Genomic DNA, 18,378 nt, shown 5'->3' on the forward strand with positions numbered 1-18,378 from the left:
CTGTATGAGAGATTGGTTTGGGAAACTGTTTATATTTATCTTCTGGACTCAAGCCTTTGCCTGCCAGCCAGCCATCTTGAGACCCTTGGAGTAGCAGTATAAAAAACTTCCAAGGTGCATGTGTTGATTTCAGTTGATTGGTTGTGTGCAGGTACACACAAACCCCTTGCCTTCTTCTGTACGCCAGAGGCACTAACCTTTTATATCCCTTTTAAAAACAAACCCTAAGAATCCATGCAGGTCCCAGTTCTCTTTGCATTTTCCTCTGTACATGGAAGTAAAAGGTTTTACCACCAATATGTAATCACTGAAAATTTCTTTTGTGTGGCAGGAGCACATGATCCAGAATGAGGTGTCCATTTTAAGACGAGTCAAGCATCCCAATATTGTGCTTCTGATTGAGGAGATGGACATGCCAACTGAGTTGTACCTTGTCATGGAACTTGTAAAGGTGAGTGTTTTGGAGTTAAGCTGCTTGCTAAAAATTGTTTTAACCGTATTCAGAAATGGCACTGGTGCTAAAGCTTAGTCAAAATCACAGCATTGTGTTATGATGCATTTAATGCATAGGTCTTGTCCTGCTCCCTACTGAAAGATGTGTAACCCACATTCAGATTATTTTATAGCTTTGAAATATGCACGCATCTACCTTTCTGTCAGCCATGCTCAGAAATGCCCTGTGAACAGTACTTTGGAAATTACCAGTTTTACTTACACCTTCAAAAGTACTCTCCTTTAAAAGTTCCTCTTAAGCAAAAGGCATCTGCCATGAGGTGAAAAGAAATTACCCCCACTCTGATTAGATGTAAATATCAAAAATTCAATATTATTTGATAAAAAAGTGTTTACTTAATGTCAAATTTTATGAACCTATGCTAAATATAGACAATATTACTTGACTGTTTTCTCCACTGATTTACATTAACATATTGTCAGGTTTGCATCCTTGATAACAGTCTAAATTTCAGCTGCAGGAAGGGGGAAAGTGAAGGAGAAGAACCTATTTAAAGCATGGCTCTGTTCTGAAAAGTAACTTTGTGAATGCAGTATTTTATATTTGGAGCCCTATTTATTTCTTCATTGTAACTTCCAGATTTTATTTATTCAAACTAGATTATGAAACTTCATCCAGGTCATCTCTTGCCCCTATACTGTCAACATCACAATGTATGAGGTCTGAATTTAGCTCTTGGTTCTGATACTAATACACCAGTATGTCACTGTGCATAAAAGGTGGTGAAATACTTTTGAGTAAATTATCCAAATGAGAACAGAAAATCACTGAGGTCATGTTATCTTCCATACTTATTTTAACAGAATACACCTGTTTTTCACATTCATAATGGAAATAGCAATCCTTCCTTCCTCAGCTATTTGAGAAGGAAATCTTTCTAGCATCCACTTCTCCTGTGTCTTGATCAGCAAGTTCTCCTGGGACAGTCTTTCAGGCCTACACCTGGGAAATCTACTGATTTAAGAGTTTAAGGAAAGTATTGCAATAAGGAAGCCCTTGCTGTGGAGCAGCATTTGTGTGCAGGCCTGCTGTCTAAGTATGCTCAGCTCTTGAGAGCAAGGCAGGTACTCTGAACCCTGGTACCTGGATCACTTCCACTTGAATTAAAAGCATGATCACCTTCTGTAAGCATGCTCTGTATCTGTGGTGAGAAATGGACACCAGCAGAGGTGGTAAGATTTTGGAGAGCAGGGCTGTCTGTAGGTGGAAATTAGGGATGCTCTTAATGTAGGCCCCTCATTGAGATATTCGGTAGGCTGATCCCAAGTCCGTGTGTTACTTCAAGAACTTCTTGAGTAGGGGAGAGAGGAGAATTAAAAGTATTTTGTTTGGTCTCTTCTTTCTTGTGCTCTCTGGCAGCAGCAGTGACGCTGCCAGGTTTCCAGTGCAGCACTGCACTTATCTGCAACCTGCAAAGGTGCTGTCTTGCCAGGCAAGGGGCCATCAGGTAGGGCCATGGGTGGATGGCACTAGGATGTGCTGGTGGCAAGGAATGAATGCGGTACTCAGTGTCTCTGTTTAGTCTCTGTTGGAGAAGTGAAAACCTAAAAAAAGAGCAAAATGCTTACAGTCTTACTCTGTGAAAGCCTCTCTGTAGACATTCCCAGAAGAATTTTCCCACCTTCTTCATATGTACAGCCTTCTAGTGCAGTTGGAAGTGCAGTGCAAAATAGCACAGCTGCCATTAACCATCTAGCACTATTTTAATTCTAATTATGTCTCTTTTACATTGTAAGCAATCTCACCGAGATCCATGCTATTGTATGTTTTTTACCAGCGTCCGTGACATCTTGCATCTTCAAGGGTGCCCCAAGTACTCTCACACAACACTGTAATCTAGTGTAACCACCACTTCAGTCTCTATCAATCAATCTTTCATCTTGGCCCCATGAGATGTGCTAAGAAGGAAAAGCTGTGCCTTGTCTAACATGCCAAGACTTAAGCACATAGCCAGTTTTATGGGTGCAACCTGCTGTGCTATTCTTGCTTGAAAAATGTTCAAACTGTAGTCTCCAGCGAAGTTTTAATCAAAGTTCTACCCAGCGTAATAAAAGAGGAAGAAACCAAAAACTCTTGCAAAATGATTACCCTAAAAGATTTATATAAAGAAAACCATCCATTATCTTCTGGAAAAAAAAACTGATTTATAGAACTCTTTCTTTTTTTCTCTTCAGGGTTGCTGAAAATAGGAAGATATCTATAGTCTTATTTACGCGTTAGAAGGGCATACTTGACTTTATATAGTTCGTGTATCCTAGAGAGCACTGTTCTCATGTTCTTTACTTTTATGTGGAATAATAGAAGAAACTGAGAAGAAATATCCTAGGAAGTTTGCTTTCTATGAAGCAAACATCTATTCCTTAATATTTAATTAGGAAAAAATAAAGCCTTGCTATAATCTGTGGGCAGCAGGGAAGGTATTTCTGGGAAGACATTAATTGTTAATTCACCAATTGCTGGCTGTTACCATTTCATAACGTGCGCTGTTAGAACTGATTAACCATCTGTTATTGACTGACTTGTGAGGAGCTGAGTTTAAATCAAACTCACAGACAGGAAAGAAATGCAGGGAGAAATGGCTTGATACTGCAGAGCACGGTTTCGGTTAATGCCACCCTGTATTAATTGGTAGTAACATGCTTGACAGAAGGGACTGCTGCAAATACCGCCCTCACCTCGTGGCAGTTAGGCCATTCATTGCTTTGTAAAGTGTAAGAAAAAGCACTTCATAAATACAAATATAAACACATTGCAAGTGGTGCTTGTAAAAGGAAGCAAAGACCTGGCTTCTGGCACACTGCCTCTTTACACAGTGAAACAAAATTGTTATTCAAACCTAACAGGGGTTTGGCCAATTTAACAAGCAAGATTTATTACAGAGTTTCCTTTACTGCTCCAGGATATGATTTCACTTTTGCAGGAGAAAAAAAAAAAAAAGAGAGAGATTATTTCATTTACATAACAAGGTAATAAATAAATAATTGGTTACAGTACTTCCAAGTATACTTCCTCATGTGCACAGATGATAAAAACTGCATTCAGATGTGCTGGTCTGATTTCACTCCTGAACACAGGATTTAAGGCTGAAATGTCAGCCTGAGCTCACCCCTTGTGTCTGAATAAATGATAGGGACCTGCTGTGTGAATCAGCTAAGCAGAACCTTGCAAGGTAAAGTGCTCTTCAGGGACGGCAAAGTCTGAAAAACATTCCGCCTGATACAGCTGTCAGCTGTGTTAACTCTTTCCAGGATATCACCTCTCTTTTAACTGCAGAGAGTCTCACAGGCTAACACCCAAGATAGCACTCTTTTCTTTCCAGACTACCAGGTGAGAAACTTCACTAAGTAGATGACTTGTTGGAGAAAACGATTCTGCTTCACATTGGCTTGGCTGCCTTTCAATGTATGTTGCATCCTCTCTTATCTGGAGTCTGAGTTCTCCTTGCACTTTTTCTTCTGACTTCCAACTGAAATTTTCCCTTCTCTTTCTAAGTCTCAGCTTCTTGTCCTTCTTGTCCTTCACATCTCAGCTCAGATTGTTTTCTTTGTTTTGAGACAGATCCTTTGCTGATGTTATGGACACTTCTCCTGAGCATCTGGAACATATTAGATAAGACCAAAGATCTGTCTAATCCACGATCTCATGTTAAAAAGCAGCTGGTACAGGGGCTTCACAGGAAGGAGCCTTGGGAAGATAGATTATTTATCCCACATATTTTGCCACATGCTGATATCTAATACTTAGGGATCAGGTAATACCATGAAGTACATGGTATTGTACTTTTGCCAAATATTTGGCCTTTCTCTCTAATCTTGTATCTGGTTTGACTTGCCCTTTTCTTCCTCCTTTTCCTTCACACTATGTACCTTGATGTATCTTCATCAGTCACCAGCCAGAGCAGGAGGTTCTGATGTAGTCCAGATTTGACAGTGTTTGGCTGCAACCATTTTCCAAAGCTGGAGTTTGGCATCTGCAGTGGGAATAAACCCACGCTGGCAGTCTTCAGCTGCATCTCAACAGTGCTGATTTTTCTGTAGTTTTGATTTTGTATTTTGTGTTGTTTTTAAGTAATACTTATATTTAAGTAGTTTTCTCAGGTTCAAGCCTTTAGTGGTTACCTTTTCGTACCTTTTTCTTTATAGCTTTGATTTCTGGAAACATTCTTTTTCATTTCTCCTTGCTCCTTATTTCTCTGATTGAAAGCAGTGTTTTACTAACCTGCAGCTGAGCCTTAAAAAAGCCACCAAATATCTCAAGGCTAACAATAAAATCATGAGAGTTGGCAAAAGCTGTGACTTTTCTCTTGCCATCCGAAAGTACATTCCATTTCTTCACTATGCAGTTTCCTGTGTTTGTATTTTTTCCCCTTGTGTTGTGACTGCAGAGGCGTTTTTGGTATTCTTTTTGCAGAATTATCCATTCCCTTTTCTTTTTGCTGTTGTTGGCCTGTGTTTCCTTTATGGTGCTGCTTTGGTTTTGGCCAAAGGCCAGAAGTGAGTAACGCCTCTCAAAAGAAATCTGCTTTTTCCTCTGTTCTATCATACTTCCACCTCAATCTCTTCTTTAAACTGATTTTTATTGTTGTTTTTTTGTTGGTTTTTTTTAGTCTTTCTCCAAACACTCACACGTTCTCCCTCCTGCTTGCCATCTTGGCCCTGGCGGAGTAATCCAGCTGCGATGGCTGCCTCAAGTCCTGCTTTGTGAACTTCTGCTTTGTATTCCATCATTTCTTCTTTTTCTTTCACCAAAAGTACATTTCAGCTGAACTAGACAGCACATTGACCAGACGTTGCCATCTGTATTTATAGCTAAGGTGAACTACTGATGTTAATTCTGAAATGTCTTTCAGTATGGTTTCACCATATATACTGAAGAGTTTTCAGTATTAGCTGCAAGAACATCTCACAACCAAAACCTTCACATCTTTTGCAGGAAAATCCCTTTCTAAAGTGTACATTTTGAACATTTTATTTGCTAGAAGAAATGGCAGGTAGCTGATCTGAGTGTTATTAGGAGTTTCTTCATCATTCTGGAGCTCAGGCAGGCTTTACACAAAAATGTGGTGTCACTTTGTTTGCAATTATAATAAAAATAGCAAGATGGTATACAGGATCATGACAGGCAGATATGTAGGCCAGAAATTTGCAACAGGGACCCAGAACACAAAGGCTGGCAAGTGCTGAACATGTTACAGAAGCATCAGCAGGTGGAAGTGGTTTGCAATGGGGACTCCAGCCTTATGGCAGTCCAACTGAGCTGTGGCAAATGGTGCTGAATTTCCAATATGTTCAGCTTCTGCCATGGGAGATGTCATTACATTACATATAATCATAGAATCATAGAATTGCTCAGGTTGGAAAAGACCTTAAAGATCATCGAGTCCAATCACAACCCAACCATAGTACCTTAACTAACAACCCTACACTAAATGTCCCTCAGCACCACATCCAAACAGTTTTTAAACACAACCTGGGATGGTGACTCAACCACCTCCCTGGGCAGCCTAATCCAGTGTGTAATTTAATAGTGCTTTCTGTAAAGAAATTTTTCCGAATATACAACCTAAACTTACCCTGGTGCAACTTGAGGCCATTTCCCCTCATCCTGTCATCAGTGAGAAGAGACCAACCCCGCTCTCACTGCAATCATCTTTCATGTACTTTAAGAGAGCAATGAGGTCTCCCCTCAGCCTCAACCTCCAAAGCCAGAAAACCACTGCTTCTCACTCCTCCTCCACAGATGGTACCCCTTGATGTTCTCTCAATTTTTTTTTCAGTCATTACACAATTAACATTACTTATATGCTGTGGTCATTTTGCTTCAGGGAGGAGATCTATTTGATGCCATCACTTCTTCTACAAAATACACAGAGCGGGATGGGAGTGCAATGGTCTACAATCTGGCCAGTGCCATCAAATATCTTCACAGCCTGAACATTGTTCACAGGGATATCAAGCCGGAGAACCTCCTGGTGAGTGAAAATTCAACTTTCAGTGTTGTTGATGACTTGGGAGTGTGTAAGAGAAGGTGTATGTTTTTCTTCCAGATACACTCTTTACAGATACGCACTTTATTTCAGGCTTTTGAATCATTTAGTTTTAATCTTAGCATTGTAAAGCTCTCCTAAGATTAACAACCATCACAAAAAAAGCCCATAACATCAGCTGGTATGTCTAGACTGTTCCCCAGGACACAGCAACGGAATGATTTTAGTGATCACTAGAAGTGAACTTTCAGTGAGTTGCTGTGTAATCTCAGACTTCACATAAATACAAAGGAGTGGTGTCCCTGATAGACCACTCCATATGTCTGCAGCTGTTTAAGCAATTAGCAGCAGCTCAGTTTTACCAAGATTGTATAAACATTGTGCCCAAATCAGAGCAGAAGTGGGAAGACACTTCCAAATCCTTCTCTCCCAAATAATCCTATTAAACACTATAGACATTTATTTAAACAAACAGCCAAATTTTGCCTTTTCCTCACTGAATCTGTATGAGCCCTATCCACTGAAGACAATGAAAATAATACCCTGATGCTTAGTCCTCCTGAGATTTTTGTTTTCTTGAATGCAGCAGTTGTGTTCTCAATCTGACTTCATTCCATTTCTTCCAATAAATTAATTTTTGCTAATTACTGCTGACATGTTCCAGTATAGAGATATCCCAATTCTTCTACAAGCATAAAACAATGTTAACAAGACCTAGAATGTCAGTTCTCTCATCTGTGTGCTGTCTGCCATGCATTTAGTACTGCTTGACACTGAGGAGGTTTTATGGGAAAGCTGTCACAGGTAGATCTTGACAGAATTCCAGGGAATTGGATTTTTATAGTTGAGATTCCTCTAGCAATAGATACCTCCATATCTCTGGCCGAGGAAGTAGTCTGGCCTAATTTTGCAGATACTGCTAAAAACTTGTGCAGAAATCTCCTTAGAAACCAATGGTCGATATTCCTTTAGCAGCTCTTAGTGTTCACAGGTGGCTGCATGCAGAAGTTACAGCAATCACACGTCAGGATTCATTAATGCTTTGACAAGGCATGTGCAGTAATGTCTTGGTGTAGGGGATTTTCTTGAGATGTCTCTGACTTCCTGACAGCAGTAGAATGAAGCTTATGGGAAAGAGAGGAAAGTTGACAGGAGGTGGGGACAACAGTGAGAGAATAAAATCTTGCAGGCCAGCCATCCCTGGAAATACCCACTACCAGGGATAATCCTGTTTTGCACTGTAGCCAAACTGCTTATGAGTGATTTTTCCTATGTTGTACGTATGCAGAGGTACTACACTGCAATTGATACCGAGCAGTGAGTATTCAGGACCTCACTCTTTACAACATCCTAACCATAAAAGCCAGCATTTGACTGACAAATTATATTAATTCTCTAAGGTTTATCAAGTCTTTGAAAGAAATTAATTGTTTTGGAAGAGAGCTTTTGAAACAGGCTTAGCTGATTTCTGAGTCAGTCCCTGTCATTGACTGCCCATGGCCTCATGTGTTTCTTAGGTCCTACTTTGATCTTCTTACCTGCTAAATGGGATGGGTACTTATTCTATCACCATACTGCCATTAGGGTTATATTCTTGGAATCTATAGAACACTGAAAAGCTGGCCTTACAGTCAGCATTCAAGATTTTAGGGCATGCTGATTATCTGTGATTTTTTACCAACATGCATATTTTTTATTCTCTAGGGAGTGCCTTCCATGCTTTAATTGGAACATTTTTCATAATTGCTGCTATTTAGCATGTTTATTTTGTCAAGTCATGGGATGTCTTTATAGCCATATAATAAACCCTAGAGAACAACTTTTTTGACTGTTGCCATCTGCAGTGATCACAAGAGCAGCTTAGAAAATACTGACAGTCTTTATAGTAATAGGATACATATGGTGGCACACAATTATGTGTGGCTGCATTCAATTAGTGTTGTACAATTACACAGTTTTACTGCTTAGTTAAAACAGTGAAAGCACTACATAGAGGGTAATTTGCACTAATTTCCATTTCTTTAATTGCCCTTTGGTATTTAAATGCAGTAGAACATATATGGCATTTGTTCTGAATAACACAAGCATTAAATTATCTTTCACATTCCTTGACTGGCAAGAAACATACCACAGCTTCAAGATGGATCCTTTTTATATGGAGTTATAACAGGGTAAGGAAGAGTTACTTTCTTTGGCTTTACAAGTCAAGTGAAATAGCTTTTCAAGGAAAGCAGTATGTGAAAAAAACAGGTGGAGCAAAGTACAAGAAGATGCACTGTACCAAACTTCCTCCATTGGTAAATGTTGCCAAACAAGCCTTTTCCATAAACAATTTCTGGTATATATATAAGGTGCAGTCTGTTAATGGAGAAAACTTACAGATGATCAGTAGGTCAGCACAACTCAGAGGAATCTTTATAACAGCATGAAATATAATATGAGATGCTAATTAGGCTGAATTCAGCTCTTAATGTCTAAGTGAACACTTTATATTTTTCAGCAAGTGAATATTTAAAGCTCTAGTCTCTAGCCTTTAATTAAAACTGTTGTTGAAATTAGATTTATTACAGCCATTTCAAGGAGCACTTTCTTTAGTTTCAGGAACCAGATGTATTTAACAATCTGTGTTTTTAATAAAACCATAATTACCTTTTTTATTTTTTTCCCCAGTGCTTTTCTCTAAGCCCATCTTTCTTCTGGTTTAGCAGCAGAGAAATGTGAATCTGTATCAAAATGATGGTTCTTTTAAAGATCCAGCTTTATTTTTGGAAATAACATAAGGAAAGGAAAAGAATTCTGTGTATTCTGAATGTCAGCTTGTGACTGTGTCACATGGTAGTGGTGATTCAGGATGGCGGGGGTGGGGGGTTCCTCTCAAACCCCCAAATGACAAACAGTAATAAAGGAGATGCATGGCCATGGGATTTTATTTTATTTTATTTTATTTTATTTTATTTTATTTTATTTTATTTTATTTTATTTTATTGTATTTTATTTTATTTTATATTTTATAATGTAGCCAAGCATTTCATTTTTGCGCTGAGTGAACCATTCAAGGGTCCATTGCAGGAAGCACTGAATTATTTAAGGAAAAAAATCCAGGATTTTGTTCTTGTACAGACTTGTACATAAGTCTGATTTCTGATATAGGGCTGACTGGGGTGGTTATTAGGGGCGATGTTGTTTTTGATCACAAAGTGTGATATCTTCTCATTTTCTCAGGCATCACTGCTGATTGTCTTTATGGTATCACTGTGGACAAGCCAGACTATATGAAGCTTTAATTTGGGTTTCAAAATAGTAGCATGATGTATCTGCTTTAAGAAGCACTCCCAAGACCCTTTCTGCTTTCTAAGCTGTTGTTATGGTAAATAGCATTAACATGTATCATAAACAGTTTCAAAACAGGCAGCAAGAACCCAAAGTAGTAGTTGGGTTAAAGACACATTCATAATAATATAATTTATAATATATAATTTAGATAAGTTTTAGTCTTTGTTTTAAGCATTTTCTGCACGTTTTCAGTGTTTGTAGGTTTGAGTTTGTTCTTTTTCATTGTGCTAGATTTTCAAATGGTATACTTTCAGTGATTTTCTATTTTTTCTTGTTTCTTAATCTCCCTTTGAACCCTTGAAAGCTCCCAAATATCACGTTCTGTAAAGACTATGTGTATTTAACGCAGGATTCTTAGGCATTCTCATTATCAGCCCAGTCTATGTCCATTGATGATGGTGGGAACATACCACTAGGAGACTGGTGTTAGGCAGCCATCCAAAGAGAGGGCTGTTTCTGGGTGAAGCAGCCCAGCTAGGTGTGCATCTTGTCACTTCAGTACACACAGAAGCTTCTGTTGTTGCTACCAGTTGTGTTGCTTTTCACTGTTGCCTAAGAAAGTGAAATGTCTGCAAGAGCCTTTGAAGCTCTTTGTAAGTAAAACTTAAAAACTCAGAACACCTACACTGCGAACTGGCAATCAGTGGGTAGTCAACTTAGGAACATTGCTGCTGGAAGGTCAGACCTTTGCTTTTGAACTTTATTTTTTTAGAGGAAATACATCCTTTGTTTGCCAAGTAGTAAGGTAATTCGTTCTCAAAAATCCTGAGAAATTGTCTTATTTGTATGAATTTTCAAAACATGCTGGTAAGTATGTTGTGTGCAAGAAAGAGAACTAAGACTGTAAATCAAAAGGAGTATTTCAGACAGTTAATAAATCATATAGTAGTTCCCTGGGTAGAACTCTTTTAAACATTTGAATTTTATTCCTGATTTAGGTATATGAGCACCAAGATGGAAGCAAGTCCCTGAAGTTAGGGGACTTTGGCCTAGCAACCATTGTGGATGGACCTCTATATACTGTCTGTGGGACCCCAACATATGTAGCTCCAGAAATCATTGCTGAAACTGGGTAAATAAATTCTAGTGAGAATTCACTGTTCTGTTTGCAGTGGAGTTGTGCCAGATTATTTTGGCACATTGTGCCAGATTATTTTGTTTTTTGCACCTAGGATTTCTATGATGCTTTAGCTTGAGTATGATTCTGAATCATACCTCGTAGGACAGGTGGGTCAGAAGGGAACTCTGGAGGCTGTCTTGCTGAAACCAACTTGAAGCAGTGCTGAATTTGTATGTAGGGAGGTTTCATTATTCATGGTTAGCTTCGAACTTCTCAACATTAAGCTACTAACCATAGAATATAGTGAAAGAACAGATAAGAATATGTAAGAAGGTTTTAACAATTCGTAAAACCATGGAACCAAAGAACCATAGAACCATAGAATCATAGAATGGCCTGGGTTGAAAAGGACCGCAGGGATCATCTACTTTCAACCTCCATGCCATGTACAGGGTCACCAACCATCAGACCGGACTGCCCAAAGCCACATCCAGCCTGGCCTTGAATGCCTCCAATGATGAGACATCCACAGTCTCCTTGGACAACCTGTTCAAGTGTATCACCACCCTCTGTGTGAAAAACTTCCTCCTAATATCTAAACTAAACCTCCCCTGTCTCAGTTTAAAATGATTCTGAAAATATTTCCTCTGATCTTGTACTGTAGTTCCTGGACATCAGATTTCTCTAACCACATCTCTCACACTTACAGGTATGGCTTGAAGGTGGACATCTGGGCAGCGGGTGTAATTACTTACATCCTGCTCTGTGGTTTTCCTCCATTCCGTGGGTATGGAATGATCTCTTCAACCATCCTTGCGCTGTGAATTGGTCCCTGTGCTGCTTCTGCATTAAACGAGCTCTCTGCTTGTAGAGTTTGTTATTTCCCATGCTGTGCATAGTGATTTCCACAAATCCCATAAATTTTTGTGATTTCATTCTGTCTCATGTTTGTTTATTTTAGTTTAAACTTAATTATGTTACAAAGAAAGATCCTCTATTATGGCTTCTGTGTGCCTTTGCCTGATGTTTAAAATACATAGTGAAATAAAAATCTTTCGTGGGCTAAACTTATTTTGTGGACTGTAAAAGACTGATAAAATGTAAACCACTTAATGGCATGTCAGATCTTTTCTCCCCTTCAGAGCAATTGCAAAGGGGTTGACAGTCCTAAAGACAAGTAGGTCAGAAAGAAAGTGCCAAATGAGCTTTCTTTTAATGACCTCAGCATTCACACCTGTGCCTGCATTCGGAGGGGAAGATAAACAGCTTCCTAAAGCACACTAAGGAATCTCCAATTAAAAGCAATTTCAAGAACCTTCTTAAAACAAGCTCTGGAAATAATGCCTTTGTGGGTTTTGTTGTTGTTTCTGTTTTTTACTTTACAGAAGTGGAGATGACCAAGAAGTTCTTTTTGATCAGATTTTGATGGGACAGGTGGATTTTCCATCTCCATACTGGGACAATGTTTCTGACTCTGCAAAGGTAGGTTTATGTAGTAATGGTACTTATTCTCCAGTATTATTCCCAGTGCCTGTGGTAATAATGACTGTTGTCTTTTCAAAGTGCTGTAATTGACATCTCTTATACATCTCCTGCTAAATCTGTAAATTCTTCTGTGTTACCAAGCATGAATTGTCATTTGGTCACTGTCAGTTTGTTTAGGTGGTCCTGCAATGGACCCCATCTCTTTATGATGTCTCATACAACAGAGATATCAGCACTCTTTACTGACCAAGAAATAATTATGAGTAAGTTGGTTTGATCTCTCCTTCTTAGCTTGAAAGCTCCCTGGGACTATGTATGCATTACCTGGAGCCTTTGAATATGATATAATAATGTTACAGGGAAGCTATTTTCCCTTATTAATCCCATTAAATGATATATCTGTCGTTTCTTTCTGTAAGTGAAACAGGCCAAGCATTGTCTGTAACTTGTTGTCACTATGGTATGAAATATGGACTACTTTTGTCCACCCGTTCATGGGTAGCCTCTTGATACAAGATGGGGAAGGATTAGAGCCTGGGGTGTGCTAAAGCAGGTACAACACTTTACAGATACAGATCCTGTATCTGGTTCTCTCACAGACATTCTAGGGATCTGAAATTCACTATAGTCACATATATATGCAGAGAGAAATGTACTACATGTATGTATATTAAAAAATCAACACACAGAAAAACACACAAATAAAAACTGTTCATTTGGTCAACATATAGTTAGCTGCTCAGTTTCTCTAATATGTGAATGCTATGCAAGTTTACTTCTGAAGTCTGTAAGGCAAATCCAGAGAAAAATATCTTCCTATTTATTTCAGTGTGTTTAGTTGCAAAGCATTTTGAAATCTGGAAGTGAATGTAAGTAATGAAAGTAGCATTCTAAGTTCTGAATCTCAGTTATACAGTGCTGGTTACATCCTGCTCTTGCAGATGTATACATGGTGATCAGACTGGTAGTCTAGTTTGTTAATTAATAAATTTCACAAGTGGAATTTGATCAGAGAGTTGTAAGTCCTCTAGTCTATATAATTGTTTTGTAGCAGCTGTATTGCATATCTGCAGAATGGAAAGGACCTCTGGAGGTCACCTGGCCCAACCCCTGCTCAAGCAGGGACAACCAGAGCAGGGTGGGTGCCCAGGACCATGTCCAGGGCCATCAATAATGAGAGCTCTGCAAGTCTTTTGCCAACAGTGTTTTCCTTTGAAACTCCTTCTTCCAAATAGTTCATACTAAATTTTCTATTTTGAAGCATTTATCTATTCATTTAACTTTTTTTTCCTTGTTGCTAAGAATTATTAATTTTGGTCCTTGGTGACAACCCTTTTTTTGCAGTCATGCTGCAGTCCTATTTTCTGTGCGCTCCATTCAGTGTTGGAATTATGTGTTCATTTGCATGCTAGTTGAAAACTAGGTAATTGCAGAGGAAATCAGAGTCTGAAAAAATAATGTATTAGAGTGTTATATTAAATATATATCATTTATACAAGGTCTTAAGATTCTAAATCTGCTGGCTTTTTTCCTGCAGAGGAATTGACTTTTTCTTAATGGGAAGCTAACCTAATTTCATGCTACCATCTGTTTTGTATCATTATGCATTAAATGCTTTTCTCTTATACAGTGGCTACAGAACTGTAACTCAGAACTTCTTGCTTTTAAAGGTCCTGTTAGATACTGATTTAAAAGTTCAGCTTGAAGTTCAGAAGTTCACAGTCGATCTTTTAATAATGCTAATACATTTCTGAAGATGGTATTTCATTCCATCCGAGCACTCTTCTATAATCAGCTGAAGAGTACTTTAGTGAATTAAATTCGTTGATTTGTTCTTCAAAAACTGTGTTTGACCCAGTGTTCCATTTCTCAGGAGCTTATCACAATGATGCTTCAAGTAGATGTAGATCTGCGATTCTCAGCCTTGCAAGTTCTTGAACATCCATGGGTTAATGTAAGTATTTTTCAAGCTTGTAGATGCTGTCTGTAAGTTTGCACCTTTGAACTACTGTTTGACACATCCTTTCTATGCCCTTTTGGAGCCATCAAGTTCCAAAAGATACTACAGATTTAACCAGAAATAAGCTAGTTTACAAGCTGCTTTTGTATATCGTCTATCATTGAGTATTCACTTTTTTATGCATGCTCAGCTCCCTCTTCTCTGAAATATTTTGGGTCAGGTTTTCAGCGTATCTTAACCTCATTTGACAAATTTACACCTCTAACAATCAGCTTGTGGGTTCAATGGCACATTTTGCTCTCCTAAAATGAAATGGACTCAAAAATCTGACAGTCGTGATTAAGAGCTATTGAAATATAGTCTGTGGTGATAAGCCTATTTGATCCAGCGTGAAACAGGGAGACCTTTAGCATCAAATGTAACTTCTGACATTGAAATATACACATATTTATGTGCAGCCATATCCATTTAATCTGGTTACCATAAAATAACTATTTATGCATCCTGGCTTATCTCTTAGTGACCGGATGTTTGCCATAAAAGTGGTAGTCCGGGAAGTGGCATAAGGATAAATCTGGCAGAGAATAAAGAGATTTGTCTCTAATTCATGTTGAGACAGGGAAACTACTTAATATTTGTTAATTATTTCAGACTATTTAATATGTCTTAAAATATTTGGTTGAAAGAAAAATAAAAATTGGAGAAAGTTCAGATTTGAATTCAGGAAAGAAGATTGAAGAAGGAAGAAATAAAATTGGGACTGGGAGAGAGAAAGAGAAAATATAAAACAGGAGGAAGAAACAATGTTTCATTTTCCTTTTTAAAAGTTGGAGTGTGCAGTTCTCACTAGAATAATATTTTGTCCTTCAGTTAACGGATTCCCTGAGCTGCTGTATCCAAACGATTTATTGCAACAAAAGACTGTTCTAATAATTCAAAGATAAAATAACCTCAGAGCAGAGGCTAATCTTTTTTCTTGAGAAGTGTCCTCCATGTAGCCTACAACAGTGGCAGTCACTGAAGTGTTTATATTCGTTAGTCCTGGAGGCTTCCTTCTTGTCCAAACCATTTAAAATGGTTGTTATTATAAATGATATTATCAGGCAGACCACTTTTGCCGTATACAAGGAGCAAAAGGATCTAGGACAGCGTGTGATGGAAATCTTTTCATTTTAAAGATGACATTCAAGAAGCTGAAATACTAATTTTCCTCGGTGCCAGGTACTGTCCTTGGACACAGTGTTCTGTCACAATTTATAATGACTTTTGGTAACTGAAGTGTCTCTTTATCTCCATGGGAGAAGGATGAATGGGGATTTCTGACTTGCTGCTCAGGAAGAGATAGAAGGTTTCTGGTCAGAAGCTGCAGAGAGGCCAAGTCACCCTCTGTATCAGGGTGTACCTTAGGAAGAGATTTCAGCAAGATGCATTAAGAATTGCCATTTTTGTGACTTTGGTGTGCAGATGATGGTGTGCTCCCTGTGCTCGCTAATGGTTCCTGCAAGGAGGAATGGGAAGAAGGTGGCTGAAGTCTTCCAGAACCAAAGAGCTTTTGTAGCCAACCCCATGTTCTCACTACCAAAGCACCTTGTTGAATTCTTGGGTTTCTGTGCAATGAGTTACGTGTGGATCCCTTTGCCAGAGGGTGCCTTGGAAACCAAGTATAAATGGATTCAAAAGAGAGGCTGATACATTTTTGGAAGGTGATCCCATCGGTGCCTGTTAAATGCTGTGGTCTGGATAAAATTTCTGGCTCACAAAGCTCTTAAGTATTTGGTTGGCAGAAACTGAATGATATACCAAGGAAAACGCAAGTTCTATTTGCCTTTCTTAACCGTGCTTTTTCGTGGACAGTGATTTTGGTGCACTAATTATGAAATACTACATACAAAGAAGTCAAGTGGAACTGGAAGCTGGATAGTCTCAATCACCTTTGGTCTTGCTCTGCTGCACATCTTGTAGTTTTATGCTGATTGTAGTTCTTTGCGATCAAAGCCTGTAGCAGTTTTGTCCATCAATAACTGAAGCAGGTATTCTAGGATAGTTCTGTCCAGCTTTCAAGAGGTCTCTTCTGTCCAAGTGTTGCTCTTGGGAACTCAGATGAGTCAATATTTTGTCTTCAGCAATATGCTTGTGATAGTTGGTGACATATCAAAACCTCTTTTGAATTCTTGTATGTATCCTGCAGATATTTTTTTCTGGAAGAAGGGCCAGCACTGGGACCAGTTCTGGAAAGTGTTTGAGCACATTCCAAAGGTTGCTCCTATTTCAATGCATGCCACATGGAAATGCTTAATGTTAGGAATAAAATTAACTACATAGATGGCATTAAAGTCCTAGTTCACTTCAAGAGAAATAAGAACATGGCTGAGTTGAAACAGGTGCTTAAATGCTTTTATGAAAAGGACACTTCCCTCAAGTGGGTCTGAAAAGCATGTGGCAAGGAAAGGCTCCTTGCATGCAGAGGCAGACTGATACGCTGGTGTTACATCCAGCCAGCTGTGGGCATCACACAGCCTCCCCGTGATGCATGTGTCCTAATTACCTGGGCAATTTTCTGTGACATTCTTAAACTAATTTCTCCTTTCCAGAGGGCAAAATGCACCTGGAGTTTCCATCTAACACATAACTTCCCCAGTTAACCTGTTAGAATAGTTCTCTATGGACTTTATTTTTCCTTTTCTTATTTTGGTTCTCTTCACATAGCAGTAAAGTTGCGGATAAAGCTCTGGATAGGGCAACTGGATTGAAAAGCAGGCATCTGTTTTCTTTGACAATTCCAAGAAACATTTTCTCCCTTTGATCAAACCTTTGATAGAAGTGTTCTAACTGCTTACACCATATAAAAGCATTTTGTAGACTGTAAATAACCGTTCCACTTTATAGCTGCTTACTATGTGATTACTTGGTAAATTGCTGAGATTCCTGGAATGTACTTTGACAGTTTCAATAGGAGCCAACACTCATTTCAGTTTCAGTTTTTGCTATAAAAATATCTGGAATCCTCTTGGAAACTGCAAAACTTGTTATGGTCAGAGTCAGGCCAGCTAAGCAGTTCCTATGTCAATAATATCCCAGCTGTTTTCAATTCAAAAAAACAAAACCTGAAAAGACGTTGGCTCTTTGCCACTGCCACAGATGGAGACCTCAAATTCAAAATGCAATTCAGCAGCAGTTCTTTGCCCCCTTGATTTAGTTTGTTTGAATTTGTCTCTCAAATGCAGTACACTTAGACCTGGAAACAAATCCATCAGTTTATACTTCCCCTACTGGGACCCCAGCTTTTACCTGATGGAATTTTGTGCAGAGGAATTGTAAGGGTAGCTGGAAGTTTGAGGTCTGATGTTTGAAACACTGATAACACTACATAACCTGCAGTACACCAGTGGCAAGATATGGGACAAATCTACTCTGTTTTTGTTGTCTAAATATTTTCTCATTTATTTTGTACGGCACTGAGCACTGAATACTGAAAGGCACGGAATGAATTCTGTAAACCCTTCTCTGTTAAAATAATCAATATAAAATGTGCTGTGCTGTTACTGGAGAAAGAAGATGGCACACTACAGCAGGAAAAGAATTAGGGAAACTGTAGCCTTTGTGTGTATCCTTAACCAGTCTGCCTTGGAGATTTCAATGCAAAAAAAATGAATAACCAAGCAGTAAATAGTAATAAGCTTAACATTCATAAGAAATTGTATTTAAAATGCTATTTCTTATTCAGCAGCTACAGTACCTTTTGGTCACACCCTAGGGCACTACCCAGAGAAAAACTGCCTTGCAACCCTTGAAGGAAACAGAGTCAAAAAGCTTCTCCTGCACTTTTATTTTCTCTACTTTTCTGCTTTTATTTATATAATGACCTCTTCATCTGGTGCATTCAGACCTGGAAAGTAAACCTCTTGTGACCAGCTTGAGAAAGGCATCAGTGTGTCAGGGCAGTGGGAGTCTGGCAGTCCTTAACATTGTTCAGTCTTTTGTTTTCTTCCTTTGAGTGAGAGTGTTTTCTACATATAGAATAGTGCAAATACGGTAAGAGT

General features: G+C 38.7%; 1 protein-coding gene across 1 annotated transcript in view; it reads left to right on the plus strand.

Annotated features, from left to right (window-relative positions):
• The window catches only part of DCLK1 (doublecortin like kinase 1), a 228,443-nt gene that overhangs the window by 187,234 nt on the left and 22,831 nt on the right, over positions 1-18,378 (plus strand). Inside the window, exons 10-15 of the mRNA XM_015851967.2 lie at positions 332-451; positions 6,339-6,485; positions 10,772-10,905; positions 11,603-11,680; positions 12,279-12,375; positions 14,252-14,332. Coding sequence (XP_015707453.1) covers positions 332-451; positions 6,339-6,485; positions 10,772-10,905; positions 11,603-11,680; positions 12,279-12,375; positions 14,252-14,332 — 657 coding nt within the window. The remainder of the gene's footprint in view (positions 1-331; positions 452-6,338; positions 6,486-10,771; positions 10,906-11,602; positions 11,681-12,278; positions 12,376-14,251; positions 14,333-18,378) is intronic.

This window comes from Coturnix japonica, chromosome 1 (assembly GCF_001577835.2).
Source record: "Coturnix japonica isolate 7356 chromosome 1, Coturnix japonica 2.1, whole genome shotgun sequence".
In the NCBI taxonomy this organism is placed as follows: Eukaryota; Metazoa; Chordata; class Aves; order Galliformes; family Phasianidae; genus Coturnix; species Coturnix japonica.